The sequence below is a fragment of the Trifolium pratense genome, linkage group LG2, assembly GCF_020283565.1.
Source record: "Trifolium pratense cultivar HEN17-A07 linkage group LG2, ARS_RC_1.1, whole genome shotgun sequence".
NCBI classification, from domain to species: Eukaryota; Viridiplantae; Streptophyta; class Magnoliopsida; order Fabales; family Fabaceae; genus Trifolium; species Trifolium pratense.
The window spans coordinates 19,308,162-19,326,133 of NC_060060.1; the positions used below are offsets into that span (position 1 = coordinate 19,308,162).

At 30.9% G+C, this 17,972-nt stretch overlaps 2 protein-coding genes and 6 non-coding genes across 8 annotated transcripts; 2 read left to right on the forward strand and 6 right to left on the reverse strand.

Moving 5' to 3' along the window:
* Positions 1–1,698: 1,698 nt before the first annotated feature.
* TRNAS-GCU lies at positions 1,699–1,780 on the forward strand. Its single transcript has one exon. It is a non-coding gene; the product is annotated as a tRNA-Ser (tRNA).
* A 3,607-nt stretch (positions 1,781–5,387) lies between these two features.
* Positions 5,388–6,784, forward strand: LOC123903865 (mitochondrial uncoupling protein 5-like). Its single transcript, XM_045953544.1, has one exon. It carries the CDS (start codon positions 5,672–5,674, stop codon positions 6,644–6,646), a length of 975 nt encoding a protein of 324 aa, XP_045809500.1. The 5' UTR covers positions 5,388–5,671; the 3' UTR covers positions 6,647–6,784.
* A 4,521-nt stretch (positions 6,785–11,305) lies between these two features.
* On the reverse strand, positions 11,306–14,215 carry LOC123903866 (protein CURVATURE THYLAKOID 1D, chloroplastic-like). The gene is made up of 5 exons (XM_045953545.1): positions 14,049–14,215; positions 13,580–13,794; positions 11,838–11,942; positions 11,675–11,746; positions 11,306–11,590 (listed from the first exon to the last, which is right to left on the reverse strand). Exons 1-5 carry the CDS (start codon positions 14,149–14,151, stop codon positions 11,519–11,521), a joined length of 567 nt encoding a protein of 188 aa, XP_045809501.1. The 5' UTR covers positions 14,152–14,215; the 3' UTR covers positions 11,306–11,518.
* LOC123912067 lies at positions 12,283–12,375 on the reverse strand. Its single transcript, XR_006810931.1, has one exon. It is a non-coding gene; the product is annotated as a small nucleolar RNA snoR128 (small nucleolar RNA).
* On the reverse strand, positions 12,484–12,576 carry LOC123912062. Its single transcript, XR_006810925.1, has one exon. It is a non-coding gene; the product is annotated as a small nucleolar RNA snoR128 (small nucleolar RNA).
* LOC123912069 lies at positions 12,694–12,786 on the reverse strand. The gene has a single exon (XR_006810933.1). It is a non-coding gene; the product is annotated as a small nucleolar RNA snoR128 (small nucleolar RNA).
* On the reverse strand, positions 12,890–12,982 carry LOC123912066. Its single transcript, XR_006810930.1, has one exon. It is a non-coding gene; the product is annotated as a small nucleolar RNA snoR128 (small nucleolar RNA).
* On the reverse strand, positions 13,357–13,451 carry LOC123912065. The gene has a single exon (XR_006810928.1). It is a non-coding gene; the product is annotated as a small nucleolar RNA snoR128 (small nucleolar RNA).
* Positions 14,216–17,972: the final 3,757 nt, after the last annotated feature.

The following is a 17,972-nucleotide window of genomic DNA, read 5'->3' on the forward strand; positions in this document are numbered from 1 at the left end:
TGTTGGGCTCACAACAGTATCCCATATATGTATATGCTTTACAGAGAAAAACTTTACCATAAAAATTAAGTTGTAATCTTGCAAGTATAGCTCAATTGATAGATAACTACATCACATAGGATATGATTTTAATTTGGTATTTTCCACTTATTCATTTTAAGTAGTGAGTTTTTAACTACTAAATTATTTGACAGGAAAAAAATATACTCCCTCCGTCCCAAATTATAAGGGAAAAAATGCCATTTTTTTTGTCCCAAATTATAAGAGAAAAATTCATTTTCAAGAATGTTTTTTCCTTATTTTCATAAAATTAAATGCAAATTGCATTTAATTTCTTCTCTCTCTCATTTTCTCAATAAACAACAACCAATAAAAATTATTTTTACATCTTCCTATGCAACTTATTCCAAGGAAAACCCACAAAATCATACTTCAAATTCTCATGTTTTACTTTTTCTTAATAAGTGTGATTTTTTTATTTTCTCTTATAATTTGGGACGGAGGGAGTATCTCGCTAAAAACAAACTAACCTAAATATTAACATATAGGAAGTATATTTTTCTTAGTTTACCATGTTATAGGCTCAATGTTTTCACCATGGTTTAATGATGATTAATCTCTCACAAAGAATTTTATGGAATATACAAGGTGGAACTTTATCTTATAACCAAATTTTGTGATACATATGAGTCGGAGATCAAACTTCAAGCTCCTTGTTAATTGGACCAATTTATTATTGGTATAGGAAGTGTATACTATTGGTATTATTTCTTTTTTCGGTCAAGTTCTGTTGGTATTACTTCTCCACATTAATTGATACACTTGTTTAAATTTAAATTATGATTTTTTTTTAAAACAAAGATAATAATTTCAAAAAATTAACTTTTTGCTACGTACTGATACTATGATATAGCTATAAAGTTTTTATTGTTGTTTAATGGTGACTAATCTCTATTGGTGGAACTGCGAGGCACACAAAATGAGTCTTCTCTTTAAATTTAATTTTTTCATACCTAAGAGGTTGATACCAAATCTATGACCATTTGTGGAATTAATTTTCTTATCATTTACCATAAAAATAAATAATTTTTTTTATCATTTAAACAAGCAATATCATATAGGCAAAATGCATGTATATGTCCTTTAAGTTTTACGTTTCTATCAGACAGGTACTTTATGTTTTTTAAGTATCAAATAGATCCTTTAAGTTTTTTAAGTATTAAATAAGTCATTTAAGTTTTACGTTTGTATCATATAGATTCTTTAAGTTTTACGTTTGTAACAGATAAATCCTTAAAAAATAGGACCTAGATGTTAAAAATTACAAACTTAAAGGACCTATTTGATATTTAAAAACTTAAAGGACATATTTGATACTTAAAAAACTGAAACCATATATATGATACAAACATAAAACTTAAATGACCTATAGATGCATTTTGCCTAAAATATAATATTAAGATGTTCTTGTAAACCTAAAACCGTTAGCAGAGACACTACATTATATATGCAGAGATAAAATTTAAGTTTGAGATTTTTCACTTATTAATTTAAGAAATAAACTTCTAATCACCATGTTATATGAACCCAAAATAAGTAGAGTATTGAGGATTATTTATTGATATATTGGTAAAATTTAATAAAAACATCCACATTAATGAAGTTAAATACGTATAGATTACAAAACTTAACATGAATGACGCTTTGGCCGAGTGGTTAAGGCGTGTGCCTGCTAAGTACATGGGGTTTCCCCGCGAGAGTTCGAATCTCTCAGGCGTCGTTTTATCGTTTTTTGCTATTTTTGAAGAAAATATAGAAGTAGGGCCCACAACGGGTGAGAGTTGTAACTAGGGAAGGTTTAGTCTGCGGGTTGTTTGGTTGTCGCCTTCTGCCTGCCTGCCTGCCCCAGACACTACCTCTAACTTAATCAATAAATGCCTCGTATTCCTCATAATTTTTTTTGAAAGGTCATAATTTTTTTTTTTGGAAAGCTCGTATTCCTCATTTGTAGTATGAGGACTTCTTCAACTATGTATGATGCAATAATTATACTCCTATATATGAGGATATGATGATATGGTCATTAAAAAAAATATGTCATGAGGATAGGATGATATGGTTATTAAAAAATATATATATGATGTCCTATAGTATAATTCAATCTATAAAGATATAGTAATATACTAATCAATGTTTTGAAAACCGGACCGGACCGGCCGGTCCGACCGGTTCGACCACGAACCGGTGCCCTCGGCGGTCCGGTCGACTAGCAAGAACCGCTAGTCAGTGGAACCGGTCAAAAACCGGTGTGAACCGGTATGAACCGGTGTGAACCGGTGTGAACCGGTGAACCGGAAAACCGGCCGGTTTTTCTCTCACTTAAAAAAAAAAAAAAAAAAAACTGATTTTTTAATTAAAAAAAACGATGGATTGAAATTGAAAGGTTAAAAAATCAAAAATCTTTCCTTTCCAACCATAGACTCAAACACGTGAAAAAATTATATGAACGGTTCAATATAAACGGTTCAATAACGGTTGAACCGATCCGACCGGTTGACCCTTGAACCAGTTGTCACAACGGTTCGACCTCCGGTCCGGTTCTTAAAACATTGATACTAATATACATTATTTTTGACTTATTCATTTAAGGTGATATTGATTTGGCTATTAGGATTTTTTTCCATGTATAGACAGACTAAATAAAAGAGCGATAGACCTGATGCGATCGATAGACAAGTCGATGATGTTAATAGTAGGTTTAATTTCGTGATAAAAGTGTTATGTTTTCAAACAAATTTGTCTACCGAAACTGCTATTTGTTTTATACCAAAAATGAAAGAAAAGGCAAGCAAGTCAGGGATTCCCCGAGCTGCTATCTTGATATCGATCCTTAAAATCCTGAAAATGAAAATTTACAAATAAATAAAGAGGTTTAAGGAGAGACCGTAAAATTTGTTTTAAAAAAAAAGAGAGAGAGATTTAAGGAAAGCGATGTAAACGCTTGAGAAAATGCGAGAGAATTATTTTTCTTTTGAGATCACATCAACTCACTTTTATAAAGTATTCTTTTTTAAAAAAAACAATGTAAAGTATTTTAAAACTAATTATGTAATATGAAAAATAATCTTTTAATTTTTTATAATCATTCTCCACTTAAATTAATCACATTTGAAACATATCAGACACTAAATATGAATATCTCCTTGTCGGTCAAAAATTTAAACTTTTGTTCATCATGTTGTAAGAATTTAATCATTCTACTATATTCAACCTCATTTGTCCGTGTAAAATCAATCATAAAAATATCTATCAAAACTGTTTTACAAAATAGTATGTTTGTGCACTTTTCTGTGTTTAATTAAAAAAATCCATCATTCCATCATAAAAACTATATTATCCGAAATAAAATATTGGTTGCCACTACTATAATTGACTTGGTCAAGTTGGTCATTATATTAGTCAGCCATTCCCAGCATCAAGGACATATGGAGAATTGGAGATGCACATGTAATGCTTCTGGATGATAATTTTGGTAAAGTCAAGAAAACAGAATAGAATATGATCCTCTCCAACCAAAGAATTTTAACCATTCAACTTTTCGTCATAGTGCTTACCTTTTCAATTAGTTCTTCTTACTGTTTCTCTTTGTCATAGTGAAACTTTAGTAGGTTATATTTGTGGTGGTTGGTTCTCTTTCAGATCAGGTTGAATTTACTTGGCTGATTTACGAAATTTCATCTATGTGAATTCCTACCTGAGGTTGTCTTGGGACGTGAAGGGAAGTATCAATGGATCTGATTTCATCAATAAGTTAAGTGTTTTTAAGTAATTATACAAATGACTTTGACATCATATTTTCACTTAAAACGTTAAAGTAAGCTAAAATCTTAAGTCATTTGGTTTATATGTCCTTCCGTCAGCTATATGATGCTAAACCTCACTCTTTAAACTAACGCGAGACTTAAATTACACTCTTTGCTTCATTTTTTGTTTTCCTTTTTTTATTGGTTTGATTTATGTTGCCATTTATTTGTTCTTATTATTTTAATATACTTTTAGCTTAAAAATTGCTACAATTTTGTTAGTCTTTTGATTAAGTCCGAGTTCAAATTTTGGTCCCGTATATTACATTACATATAATATGTTTTTTTTTTTTTATTTTGCTTTCACCACTAGTTGAATCTGGTTTGAGGGTTAGTTCTGACATCAAGTGATTCCAGCTCCCTTCTGATCGCAGTTGCAGGGGATCGAACCGCGGTCCTCCCTACCAAGTTCAACGCCAATCACAACTGAACCAACTAACGAATAATATGTTTATTAACCAAACTATATGTTCACGGGGAAATATTGCTACAACTTAAATTAATGAAATTTTTTTATAAGAAAAAGATAAACATAAATAACATCAATAAAATATGATTTGCTTGACTTTATTAATTGAGATTAATTTATATGAACTGTTTTCATTTTTATCGCACGTATTTGATTCATTGGACCTTCTAATCTAATTCGGGGTCAGTTTTAGCATTAAGTGACCCCGAATGCTAAAACTGACCAACTTTATTTGTTCATAAAATATCTCCACATATTAATAAAGTGATATCAAATTAACATAACATTGTAATACTAACATTGAATATAAAAAAAAAATATATTGTATGTTCATATTTATTATACACATATTCTTAATAAAGTCAAAGCTTAATATGTGTTTTTTTTATAAACAAAATCTTAATATATGTGTAATATTACTTTAAAATATAATTAGATACGTGTGTAAAAAATGTAAATATAAATTAGTTAAAATAGTAAAAAAAAAAAATAGCTTAAATATAAATTAGTTTAAATAGTAAAATATAAATTCAAATAGTTTCGATCATCATTGATAAAAAAAATAAAAAAAGGTTCGATCATGACGCTTGCCTACCGAGAAAATTTGATTTTTTTTTTTTTGGTACAAAATTCGATTTTATTTTAATTCAAAGTCAAATCATTTAATTTTTGTTATAAAAATAATTATTGTGACCTTGACCAAAAGAAAAAAAAATCATTATTGTTACCAAATATTGGGAAAAACGTTTATATTAAAGTAATAAGTATTAAATTAATCATAATCAAATAGTATGAGACAAAAAAAAATTAATCAATAGTAATATTCCGAAAGAAAAAAATCCATATATTTCCTATATATATTTTCTTATATAAATATTTTCCATATCTTCTAAAAAAATAAAAAATAAAAACCTCCTATTATTGCCTTTTCAAAAAAAACAGCCTTCTGAGAAACGCGTTATTTAATTATTATTACACGATATTTTGACCAGTAACTCTGTATCTTTTCCACCAATTATGCAAACTGTAATCGCGTAGAAGCACTACCCTAGATGCTTCCAAAAAAAATAAAATCAACTATAAATTCTCTCTTCACATCCCTTATTTTCTTCACACCAAAAACAACAAACGTTATTTCCTTTAGCATATGTCTCAAAGGCCTTCTGTTCCTCACTCTTCTTCTATAGCCTGTGGCCTTCATTCCCATCTCCTGGTTTCCAGTGAGATGTCCTCTAACTCCAATTGGTCCTTTTCCAATTAATTCATTCTTTTTTATTCATTATTAATTCTTTTTTATTCTTCTTACAATTTTAAACCCTTTTACCAAAAACAAAACATCATGGGTGTTAAAGGTTTTGTTGAAGGTGGTATTGCTTCGATTATCGCTGGATGTTCTACACATCCTTTGGATCTTATTAAGGTTCGGATGCAACTTCAGGGAGAAAACGCTCCTAAACCGAACCCGGTTCAGGTTCTTAGACCAGCACTTGCTTTTGGCCAAACCGGATCAGCAACCTCGATCCACGTGGCAGGGCAAACTGCGGTTCCACAAGCGCGTGTGGGTTTGGTTTCGGTTGGAGTTCGTCTTGTTCAACAAGAGGGTGTTAAGGCTTTGTTCTCCGGTGTTTCTGCTACCGTGCTCCGGCAGACGCTGTATTCTACTACCAGGATGGGTTTGTATGATATTCTGAAGAATAAATGGACGGATCGTGAAGCTGGCGGGACTATGCCGCTGGCTCGTAAGATTGAGGCTGGACTTATTGCTGGAGGAGTTGGAGCTGCGATTGGAAATCCGGCTGATGTTGCTATGGTTAGAATGCAAGCCGACGGGAGACTCCCGGCGGCTCAGAGGAGAAACTATAAATCTGTTGTTGATGCCATTACTAGAATGGCTAAGCAGGAAGGCGTGACCAGTCTATGGCGCGGGTCATCACTTACTGTTAACCGCGCCATGCTGGTCACGGCTTCCCAGTTGGCATCTTATGATCAGTTTAAGGAGATGATTTTAGAGAAAGGTGTGATGAAAGATGGACTTGGGACTCATGTGACAGCTAGTTTTGCGGCTGGGTTTGTGGCGGCTGTTGCATCGAATCCGGTGGATGTTATTAAAACTAGGGTTATGAATATGAAGGTGGAGGCTGGTAAGGAACCACCTTATGCTGGTGCATTGGATTGTGCTATGAAAACGATTCGTGCTGAGGGTCCTATGGCTCTTTACAAAGGATTTATTCCTACAATTTCGAGACAGGGACCTTTCACTGTTGTTCTGTTTGTTACCCTGGAGCAGGTTCGCAAGGTGTTGAAGGATTTCTGAGTTATAGGATCGATGACCGATGATGATGGCCAAGAAGTTTAGCTTTTAATTTGATTCCAATAAACTGTTCTAATGTGATGTTCATTTTGATGATGTTATTGATTAATGAAAACCATGGATTTTAAATTGCTATGCAAATCTTGTTCTAAGATGATTATTTTGATGATGTTATTGATTAATCAAAAACCATGATTTTTAATTGCTATACAAAACTTGATATCAGTGACAAATTAAAAGTAATTGTGGTCGGTAAGAACCTGCATTCACTTAGTTGGAGTCGGAGATTGTTTGATCTTAATCGGAGCTCAGTATTTTAAATTATAAACTAAAAATCAAATTCGGCTTAATTCAACCGTCTGATTAAAGTCCGGCAAGACAGAAAATCGGACAAGACTGGACGGTTCATGTTGTCTTGACTTTGAATTTTTGCTGATGGCAGAGAATCCGAGTTACATAAACAGCTGTGATGTGCTATTAAAAAAAGATAACTGTGATGCTGTTGAAACATTTAAAAATCTTTACGTTATGCAATTAGTAGTAATATAATGTAAACTATTAGGAGAAACATTAAACATGTTAAATGTTTTTACAAGTTGGGACTTTGACAATTTGAGACAACAAATCAGCATTTGTTGCAATTTTTTACAATAAATTTTTCTATGAAATGGGAAAGGAATTGCGTGTACGTAATTATTTAAGTTAGGTGAAAGTTCCGAATTTGTTTTTTTCATATCATATTTTTGAAAGGAAAGTGCAACTAGTTTTGAAACGAACTTTGGCAATGAGTTTGTTTCAATCAATAAGAAGTTGACATATTCATACCATATAGTAAATTGCTTACATTAGATTCAATTAACCTAAAATTTGTTTCTATTTTCCATTCTTTCTTTAATTAATATTAATATTCCTAAGTTCTAACAAACAAGATTGAGAATCAAAGAGAGATGAAGGTAACAAGTAACAACATAGGTGATGTTGTCACGATTCAGCGTATTCATTCATTCATTATTGGCGGAATAATTCATTCCTGATCTCCAAATCTCTAGCTACTAATAATTTTAGGACATTGGGACCCAAACAAATGACGCCTAAAACATCTCCTATCTATTATAATATATCATCGTGTTATAAAACTATTGGGTGTGTGTTATTGTCACACTACCATTATTAGTTATTGGAAAACTAGAGACATTATAACCAACTCAGTTGGATTACATATTGTTGCAGAACTAAAATTGTGGCATCTGGCCAATGTGGACAAGCGATAGATATTTGGCCCCCTTAATTATTTGGTTTTGGGTTTGATTTCTGACCGTGTATGAAGAAGTATTTGTTGGGAGAAGTCAACCTCTTAAATGGATTTCACTTGTCTCGAGGGAATTAGTCTCTGCAGTGCAAAAGATATTTTTGGTTTAACAAAAAAATGTGTAATCTTTTTTGCACCATTTTTAGTTTTTGCATCGGTATCCAACGGTCCAATGGATCGGATAGACTGAATATCGGTGATGAAAATTAAAATTACTCATACGAGACTTAGAAGTTACTTACATACTTAAAAAAACAAAATTTATAAAGTCTTTTTAGAATGAGTTTAATTGGTATGCACTGACGGTGTAAAATAGTTTTACACGATTGTCCAATAAATAACCATCATTTTGTCATGTCATGTCAAGAAAGTGAAGTGATATGGCGGAAAACATGGTTGGTATTGATTAACCGTGTAAAACTATTTTATACTGTCGGTGCATATCAATTAAATCTTTTTAGAATTTATTCCAAGATACGAACATTATATTGTGAAATTCATTAACTCTTTTTACATACCAATCAGACAATTTTAGACTATTCTGCACCATATGCTCAATATACCAACTAGGCAATTCTTCACCATAGGGTCTCTATCTTCTGCCAAGAATAATTTGATTTGCATTTGTAACACCACAAGTTGTCATTTTATGGAAGGAAATGAGTTGTTTCTCTCACGAATGTGCATCGCAAACGTAATCGTACTCTTCTTCCCTATGTGAAACCAAAAAAAATAGAAAGAAAAAAAAACTTTTGAATTTTCCTTCTAGGGAAAGAAGATTTCATTTTGTTTACATAGAGAAAATTATGTTTTGGTTTGTAAAATGATAAATGTCTCCCACTTTTTTTTTGAAGGATAAATGTCTCCCACTTAAAAAGTCATTTTATAATCATATATTATTTATGGTCTGTTTTGATTGGATTATTTTTGAGTTTTTGCAAAATAACTTATTCAAATAAATAAAATCATATGTATTATTCATAAGCTTGTCAATGTAATTTATAAAATAACAGTTCAAATTATATATATATATATATATATATATATATATATATATATATAAATCAATATCTCATTCATCCAATATTCATATGTCAAATTTTTCACTTTTTGAGAAAATACTTTTGTAAAGAATGATAAATAAATACTTATAATTATATATTTTTAAAATAAAGAGTATTTAACAATATATATTACATTTTAAGAATTCATCTAAACTCCTAAAAATCCACTAAAATCGTCTCCTCGAATTAGAGGAATTTTATATCATGAAGAAAAGTAAACTCCTAAAATCCTCTCCTCTAATAGTAAAATTTGGAATCTAGTTAGTACTAAAATTAGTCCAGTTAGTACTAAGATATATATATATATATATATATATATATATATATATATATATATATATATATATATATATATATATATATATATATATATATATATATATATATATATATATATATATATATATATATATATATATATATATAATGGCTACGTTCCACGCCCCATTTCATAGGTAACCTCAAAGTGGCGGTCCATGGATTTTCTTTCCTTTTGTTTTCCCGCATTTCGCTCATTTTCTTTTTTCTTTCTTTTTTTTTTAAAGTGCTTCCAAACATACTTTTAATAAAATGATCATAGTATCTAGTGTCCTGGAGCACTAGTTAAAGAACTAAGAAAAATAAGTTTTATATTAAAAATAACGCATTTTATATATTTTATAAGAGTTTGACTACATAAATCTCAAAATATTTTTACTATATTTACTTCTTTAATTAGTGTCTCGAAAATACTGGTTAACATTTCCCTTATAAAATTTACATATGCCACTTGCATATTGACCTATGACAATTTGGATGATTGGGGTGCTGTATGCAGCAATTGGCTATTTAGATTGAAGGACATTTCCTAGTGGCAATTTAAGAGACTAATTCAAATTTGTTGGGGATTTTCCACAATTCATTATTATCTTTGCTCGATCATTTTCAACAACTTGAAATTGTAGGCCAAGCAAACTACACTATTGTGGAGTATCAAGTGGATTCCATATAATTATACCAAAATTCTTGTGGGAATTTTTCAATTTTATACCAATGGTTCAACCTGTAATAAATTACCAAGGAAAAATAACAAGCAATACTTGATTACGTATTAAATTAAATTTATTTAAATAATAATAATAAACCAAAATATAATATATCCATGCACCTGGGACCATGGGTAATCTGGTCCCTTTAAGGTGGGTAATCAAATATTGTTAAATAAAACTTAATACCCCAATCAACATCAAAAGATTAATTGGAGGTGGCTGTGCATAAGGTTATTCCACTTTGACCCTGTTACTGTGATAGGTTAATCATATCAAAAGTAGTCTGAAAGTTCTCCATTTGACAAAGTTTTTTTTTGCACCATCATGCATGATAGCGACACCAGACACCATACTTATTGGAGTATATTGTATAGAATAGTAATCTATATCCACATGTAATAGTTTTAGATAAAAGATGTGATGCTAAATTTGTTTTCTTATAAGTTTAATGTGAAGATACTAAACTCCAGTATAACTCAACAACAATTAAAACCTCAACACAAGTAAAAATTTAAGAAATTTCGAATATAACATGCCTTCAAATTCAATCATACAATTAGCTCGCCTCAAAGAAGAAACATTAACAGTTAACAGCCAAATTGACAGAGGGACTAATTTTGATGTACCTTTAACAAATGCAAGGATGTTTAAACTATTTCAAATAATTCAAGGACAAGTTTGATTGACGAATAAAAATTCAATGACCAATTTGCTTATTTATTGTATCTTGTACTGTTATGCGAATCAAATACTAAGTAATAACCAAGTCTTCATTGGGTCAGATGGGAGTTAGGATGCCATTGGTTATTCAAAAGAAAGGGAATTGAGAGACACAAAATATGAAATTGTATGAGAATTCAAAAGCATAAAATGGACTGAATCCAAAGGATAAAATCCTCTCCAGGTTTGGAAAGGAAATAGAGAAGTCCATTTTGTTTTTATCCAGAAAACACATGGCATTTTAGACATTCAACACCTGGAATCTAAAATCATTTTAAACATCAACATATTTTTATGGAAAAGAAACTAGAAAAAACATACAAAACTTCAGTCTTGTCTTAGATGATGAGTATAGTCATCATCATTGTGGAAGATCCAGCTACTCAACGCCCTCTCCTACCTCACAGTCATTCAGCTTCTGCCCGACAGTGTGGACCACCCACCATGCAACCAGTAAAAAACAACGCAGCTGCAAGGCGATAAGTTGTGGCCACGATGCAACAGCACAGGATAATCAAGGTGAAGAAGCACAGTGGCAAGGTACACAATTGAAATGGAAAAAACATTGTTCTGAAACTATAACATTGGATTTTTCAAGTTTTACATTTCATCAAGATAGGGAACTGTGTCTGTGAGGGATGGAAGCAAATCAACAAATTCCATTAACTAAACCAAAAGTAACTGTACATTCATTCATACTTTTTAAGCAGTGTGACCAAAACTACATTTCATGAAGTTCATCTTTTCATAACAACTAATTATCTTCTGAACCAAGAACTTGTTGCTTGAGTTCCTCTATTTTATCTGATAGCTCATCTCTGTTTCTCTGCAGTTTAACGAATCAAATTAAAAATTGTTGGAACCAACACACAAATATCAGCAATTGTTATAACTAAAACTTGGCAAATACCTTGAAAAGCAAATATCGGTAAGTGAACCATAATGAGTATCCAAGCCCTACAACTTCGAACAATTTGGGAATCTGGCATAAGAATGAACCAAACACAAGTTAGCTTTTATAAGATTTGGATTTTGGTTAGAAATCTTTTATCAATTTAACAGCAGATACATACCACTGGGATAGCATCAATAGCACCAACGATGGCTGAGGTTAGCCACAGGGCCACTATAGCACCACCACCATACACAGCAAGAGAAGTGGTGTCATTTACATCAAACTGTAAAGATATAAAAGAGATAAGACTAGATCAATAGGCTATAAAATATTTTTAATACTGGTGTAACATTTATGTTTGGTTATTTTGGGTTAACCAAAGTGCACTTCATAACACTTCACTAAAACACTTTGGAAAAAATGAAAAACAAGTTATAAGAAACAGTCCACATAAATTGATTTTTCATGCAACAGTGCAGTTTAATTCAGTCACATTTTAGATTCTGCATTTCGAATATACAAAGACCAAAGTTTGAGAGCTAAAACAGTGGAAAGACAAACAAACACAAGCATCTTCATCAGACAATCAAACACGAAAATTAAAACAATGCAGCGATGTAGGGTTGCTCAGCTAGCCGCTCAGATTCGACATGAATGCCGAAGTATCATCAAGCACTCAATGAATGCCATCAATAAACTGAGATTCATCATAGCAAACACAAAATGGAAATACAAAACAATCTAAAACAGTGGAAAGACAACAAACACGAGCATCTTCATCAAACAACCAAACACAAAAATTAAAACAATGTAGAGATGTAGATTTGCTCAGCTAACCGCTCAGATTCGACATGAATGCCGAAATATCATCAAGCACTCAATGAATGACATCAATAAACTGAGTTTCATCATAGCAAACACAGCATGGAAATACAAAACAATCTAAAAAAATGGAAAGACAAACAAACAAACAAACACGGCCATCTTCATCAAAAAATCAAACCCGAAAATTAAAACAATGTAGAGATGTAGAATTGCTCAGCTAACCGCTCAGATTCGACATGAATGCCGAAGTATCATTAAGCACTCGATGAGCGCCATCAATAAACTGAGGTTCATCATAGCAAACACAACACACAAATACAAAACCATCTAAAACAGTGGAAAAACAAACAAACACGAGTATCTTGATAAATACACCAAACACACAAAAATTAATACAATGAAGAGTTGCTCAGCTAACCGCTCAGATTCGACATGAATGCCGAAGTATCATGAAGCACTCAATGAACGCCGTCAATAAACTGAGGTTCATCATAGCAACATGGAAATACAAACCAATCTAAAACAGAGGAAAAACAAACAAACACAAGCATCCTCATCAATCATTCAAACTTACAATCACTACACTAGTGTGCATAGAACTAAACAGATTACAAGACTATAAAGAGAATGGGGTTATCCCGCAAAATTATCATCATCATCATCATTGTGAAGTCAGTTATCACAATATCACATATGAACCAATTTATCAATGCTCATATCATTAAGTTATTCATAACATCCTATCACTCATTAATAAATACTGCATAGAACATGGAAGGCTCAAGTAAAATTCTCACAACTAACAATCCATAACTACAAACACTTAACAGGGGAAATGAAAAAGGAAAAACAAAAATTGAAACAATGATGAGTTGCTCAGCTAACCGCTCAGGTTCGACATGAATGCCGAAGTATCACAAAAGCATTCTATGAATACCATCAATAAACTGAACTATCATCATAGCAACTCAACATGGCAATAAAAACAATATTAAAAACACATGAATCAAACACAAAAACAACCAATTAACTAGTATGCATATACACACTATTCAGATTACAAATACTAAAAGGCAAAGGGAAAGGCAAAGCAACCTTTAAATCCAGCTTATCCAGCAAATCCAACGGCAGGCCGTCTCCATCAGAAAGCAACTCTTTCTCAGGGTCTTCATTCCCCACAGTTTCATTGTATCCATTCTTATCAGCTTCTAAGGTTATAACACCATCACGTTTCTCATTGAAAAACTTCCCTGCACCACTTGATGTTTCCTCAGAAGCTGTTGCCCTTACATTTCTAAGGAAAACTGATCCTGAAATAACATAAAACACACAAATCAAAATTCAACACTTACCCTTCATTTTATTTTAATTAAGATAAAAATTCAACCTTGACACTAAATACAACAACCCATTTGCTATAAAAGCTTAAATAACAAGTGTAAGAATCAATCAAACAACTGCATCAAAATTTCCATACCATAACACATGAATTATATAAAAAATTATGGAGAAAATGAAAACAAAAAATAAAACCCTAATTTTTGGTTAAGATTGGAGAACATACGAGATAAGAGTACAGGTTTTGGAGAAGATGAAGGTTTATGGTGAAAAGCGAAGGAATTGGTAAGCTTGGAGAGAGTGAGAGGCTGAACTGTACAATGCCCCATTTTGAATTGTGAATAAGCCGATGAAGGGTTTGGTGAGATGAAGAGATGGGAATTTCAAGCCTTTTATATACAAAGAGTGGCTTCTAGGGTTTACGACCTTCTTTTTTTTGTTATTTTTTTTGCTGAGTTTAAACATATACACGATGAAAGTAAATTTATTTTACACCAACAATCAACGAGAATATTCAATTTATTGTGTATTAAGAACTTAAAATTAATTTAGTTGACAGAGACATTAAATTTTATATGCAGAGAACTGAGATTCGAGCACATCATTTGAAATGGGAATTTTAAGTTTTTTTCACCACCAGTTGAATCTGGTTCAGGAGTCAATTCTGAATTTCAAGCCTTTTTTTTATAAGCTACCATATACTACTTATCATTAGTTTAACATTATTTGCGGTGTATGATTATTTTTTTTAACCCTCTATTTCTAAGAAATAAGACTGATAACTCATAGTTCGGTTACGAGATAAATAAAGTTTGGTAAAAAATTATTTCCTCCGAAAATTAAACTTAGATTTTTTCGAACAATTCTTCATTCATTTTAGGGGAACTAATTAACCGCTTGAATCTAATATCTTGATCGTAAAGAGTAAATTATTTCGTTTACTGTCATTAAGATTAAAATAACTATTGTACAAACTAAAATGCGATATTTCTATCAACTAAGTTAAGCTCACGGTAACTAATTAATAAAATAAATGCAACTCATAAAAATTGGTACAAAAAGTACAGTTTTGATATTTGATACAAAATGGTCATTCATGTCATCTAACTGATTTAAGCCTTCCAGTACTTATACTAATATATCAACGGCTTAAATAACTATTTCCCATGGTGGGAATATTATATTGTTGCTCCCACCTTAACCTGGAAATTTCTTCTAACCGATAAAAAGTATATAACTTTTTTGTCAATAAAGAGTCTGTACATTAAAAAAAAATTAAACAAGTTAAAATCTTTTCCATTCCAATATGGCAATGTCTACATCAGCCATCAAGATATTTCATCATTGAAGGACTTTCTGAAAAATGATTTTCTCTCGGTAAGCTATCATAAACTCACATATACGTAGGAGAATTGAAATTCACAGCGTTCAATTTAAAATTTGACATTTTTTTACCAGATAAATTAGTACTTTTTTTTTTACAATCAGTTAAATTAGTACTTATGAACTATTTTTCTCTTCTATTTGTGCACTTTTTTTTTACGAGATCTATTTGTGCACCTAGATAGTAAATATGCCTCTATTATATTTATGTCGATAATGAAATGAATGACAAAAAAAGAAAAATATTATGGTTGTAAAGTTATTTATTTAGTTTTTTACTAAAAAATATATTCATTCATTTAAATTGAAAAATATATTTCGATCCTCCGCAATTGCGGTCGGAGGAAGGCTGAAATCACTTGATGCCAAAACTAACTCCCGAACCAGATTAAACTGGTGGTGAAACCAAAAAATTGAAAAATATACCGATCATTATAAATTTAAGATCGCTAAAAACTGAAAAAGATGAATCTACAAAGAATTTTACGGTACCTAGGTTAATAGCATAAACAGCAACATGAAAGTGCCTACAAATATGATTATATGACAAAATAAAATAACTGAAATATTCATACTCCTAAATCTGCACCGTTGACGTTCAAGTTTTCATCAAATCTATAATGAGTTGAAGTAAATATGTCAATTTGAATCAATGAAACATCTTATTAAGACGAAAAACGTAACCAACAAACGCCACACAATATGACGACAAACACAATGCTGCACTAAGATGGCGAAAACTCAAAAAACACAAAACGAAGAAGCAAATATACGTGGACAACCACTTATTTAAATAAAAGACAGACAAAAATGGTGTTGTGTGATAATTTCAGGTCAAAAATGGCCAAAAACTACCTTTTATAATGAAAGAATGAAAAGAGAGAAAAATCGAGAGAAAATGGAGAAAATGAATGACAACTTATCGACATAATACATAGCTGTAAAAAGTTATTTGAAATATCACAAATTTATATTTTGTCGGAAAAAAATATTGTATGTGGGCCTGTGTAATGCGTTTTTCTCATATGGTACCAATTAACAAAATTTTATGATTAATGGAGGAGATAAAGGGTGGGATTGAGATGTGCACAGGTTTTTCATCTTTGTTTCTAACAAATCTAAATTATTCATTTCTCTCAAACATTAAAAACTAAATTATACATTAAAATTATAGTAAATTTTGATGATTCTTAATAACATATCAAATTATTTTCAAAAAATTTTAAAATTTTTATGGATGATCTATATGATATAAACTTTCAATCCAGCGATGAATTTTAAAAAATTCGTATTCGTTATAATATAAATGACAACTTGTACACCATGCAAAATATAAAGAGGTTGTGCATGTTAGACCAAACTTAAATTTGATGGTATTCTTTTTATTGCTCCACCAGTGAGCCATATATTGCTACATCACCTTAGAAACAAGGCGGGTGTAACTAGCAAAAGTTTGTTTCACTACAAAAAATTCATGTTTACACTGCCTCAAACACAAAATATGAAAATAATATCTAAAATTCCTCTGGCTTCTCATATTTGATTTTTAAAACTCATCTTATATCTTCATTAATATTCAACCATATATATGTAAATGATATATTTTTCGGTCTTGTTAGTTTCTAATATTTTCTGCATATGAGAATATATTCAAAAAATAGTTTTAAGACGTACGAAACTTATCAATGTACACAAACTTAATTCGCATATCACATGTGAATTTTGAATTCAAAGTCGAGACCTCAATTAAAGTGGGTGTACGTGAATTGTGTTAACATATGTGAAGTTTAGAAAATTTGATACATGGTATGGTATGTGAGTTGAATATATCATTAGTGTTGCGAGTTGGAATAAACTCATCAAGAAGAGAAAGACATCCACATTTTATTAATCCGGTTCTGTTTAGAGATGACTTACGTAAGGGGAAGAGAACCGTTTTCCGTTCCACTAATTAAAAGAGTTTCGTTACACAAAGATTTTAAAATGAATTGCATGAATTAGTCTTAAGACTTCAATCTTAATATTACCATTTTACCGAATTTCTATTCATGACCAAGAGACTCACTGATTTAGAATACCCAAGGCGAATAAAATGATCATTTGCTCAACCATAGTGTTGTACCAAGATAAAAAATAATAAAAACCCCTTAGTTCTCTCTAAAACCCTAGTTTTTTTACCACCAGTATCCGATTTATTCAATGTTTTAAAACCCGGACCAGTGATCGACCTGGTCGAGACACTGAGTCACTGGTTCACTAGTCTGACCAGTGGGTCACTGGTCAGACCGCACGACTATTGACCCGGCATATATAAAAAATTTAAAATATTAACTTGAATTTCATAACAATAAAATTTAATAAAAAAAAATTCCTTCAAACTTTTTTTAATAAAATTTCATATATTTAAAAGAAAAAGCACAAAAGCTTCTCATTTTATCGTTATTTATATTTTGATTCACATATCCAACCATATAATATTATAATTTAGTCAATAAAAGTATTATTATATCATAATTTTTAATTAGAACAACATTATTTAATATATTACATTAAAATAAAACAATGAATATATATATATGAAAATTAAATTTTAAATAATAAGGAAAAAAATTATCCATGTATTTATTAATATATGTCATGGTGTTTTTTTTTTGAAGGAATGTCATGGTGTTTTATAACTAGTACAATAGTATTAAATATATTTCAGTAATAATGGATATCACATAAATGCAAGTGGTATAGTGGTGATTGTGATGCTAAAGTATAG

Bases quoted from the DNA above. Each gene is read 5' to 3' on its own strand.
- LOC123903865 (XM_045953544.1), top strand. From the start codon at position 5,672: ATGGGTGTTAAAGGTTTTGTTGAAGGTGGTATTGCTTCGATTATCGCT.
- LOC123903866 (XM_045953545.1), bottom strand. From the start codon at position 14,151: ATGGGGCATTGTACAGTTCAGCCTCTCACTCTCTCCAAGCTTACCAAT. The intron at 11,943-13,579 runs GTTGCTTTGCCT...ATATCTTTACAG, and splicing joins TGGATAAGCTGGATTTAAAG to TTTGATGTAAATGACACCAC. The intron at 11,591-11,674 runs GTATTTGCCAAG...GTTAAACTGCAG, and splicing joins ACCGATATTTGCTTTTCAAG to AGAAACAGAGATGAGCTATC.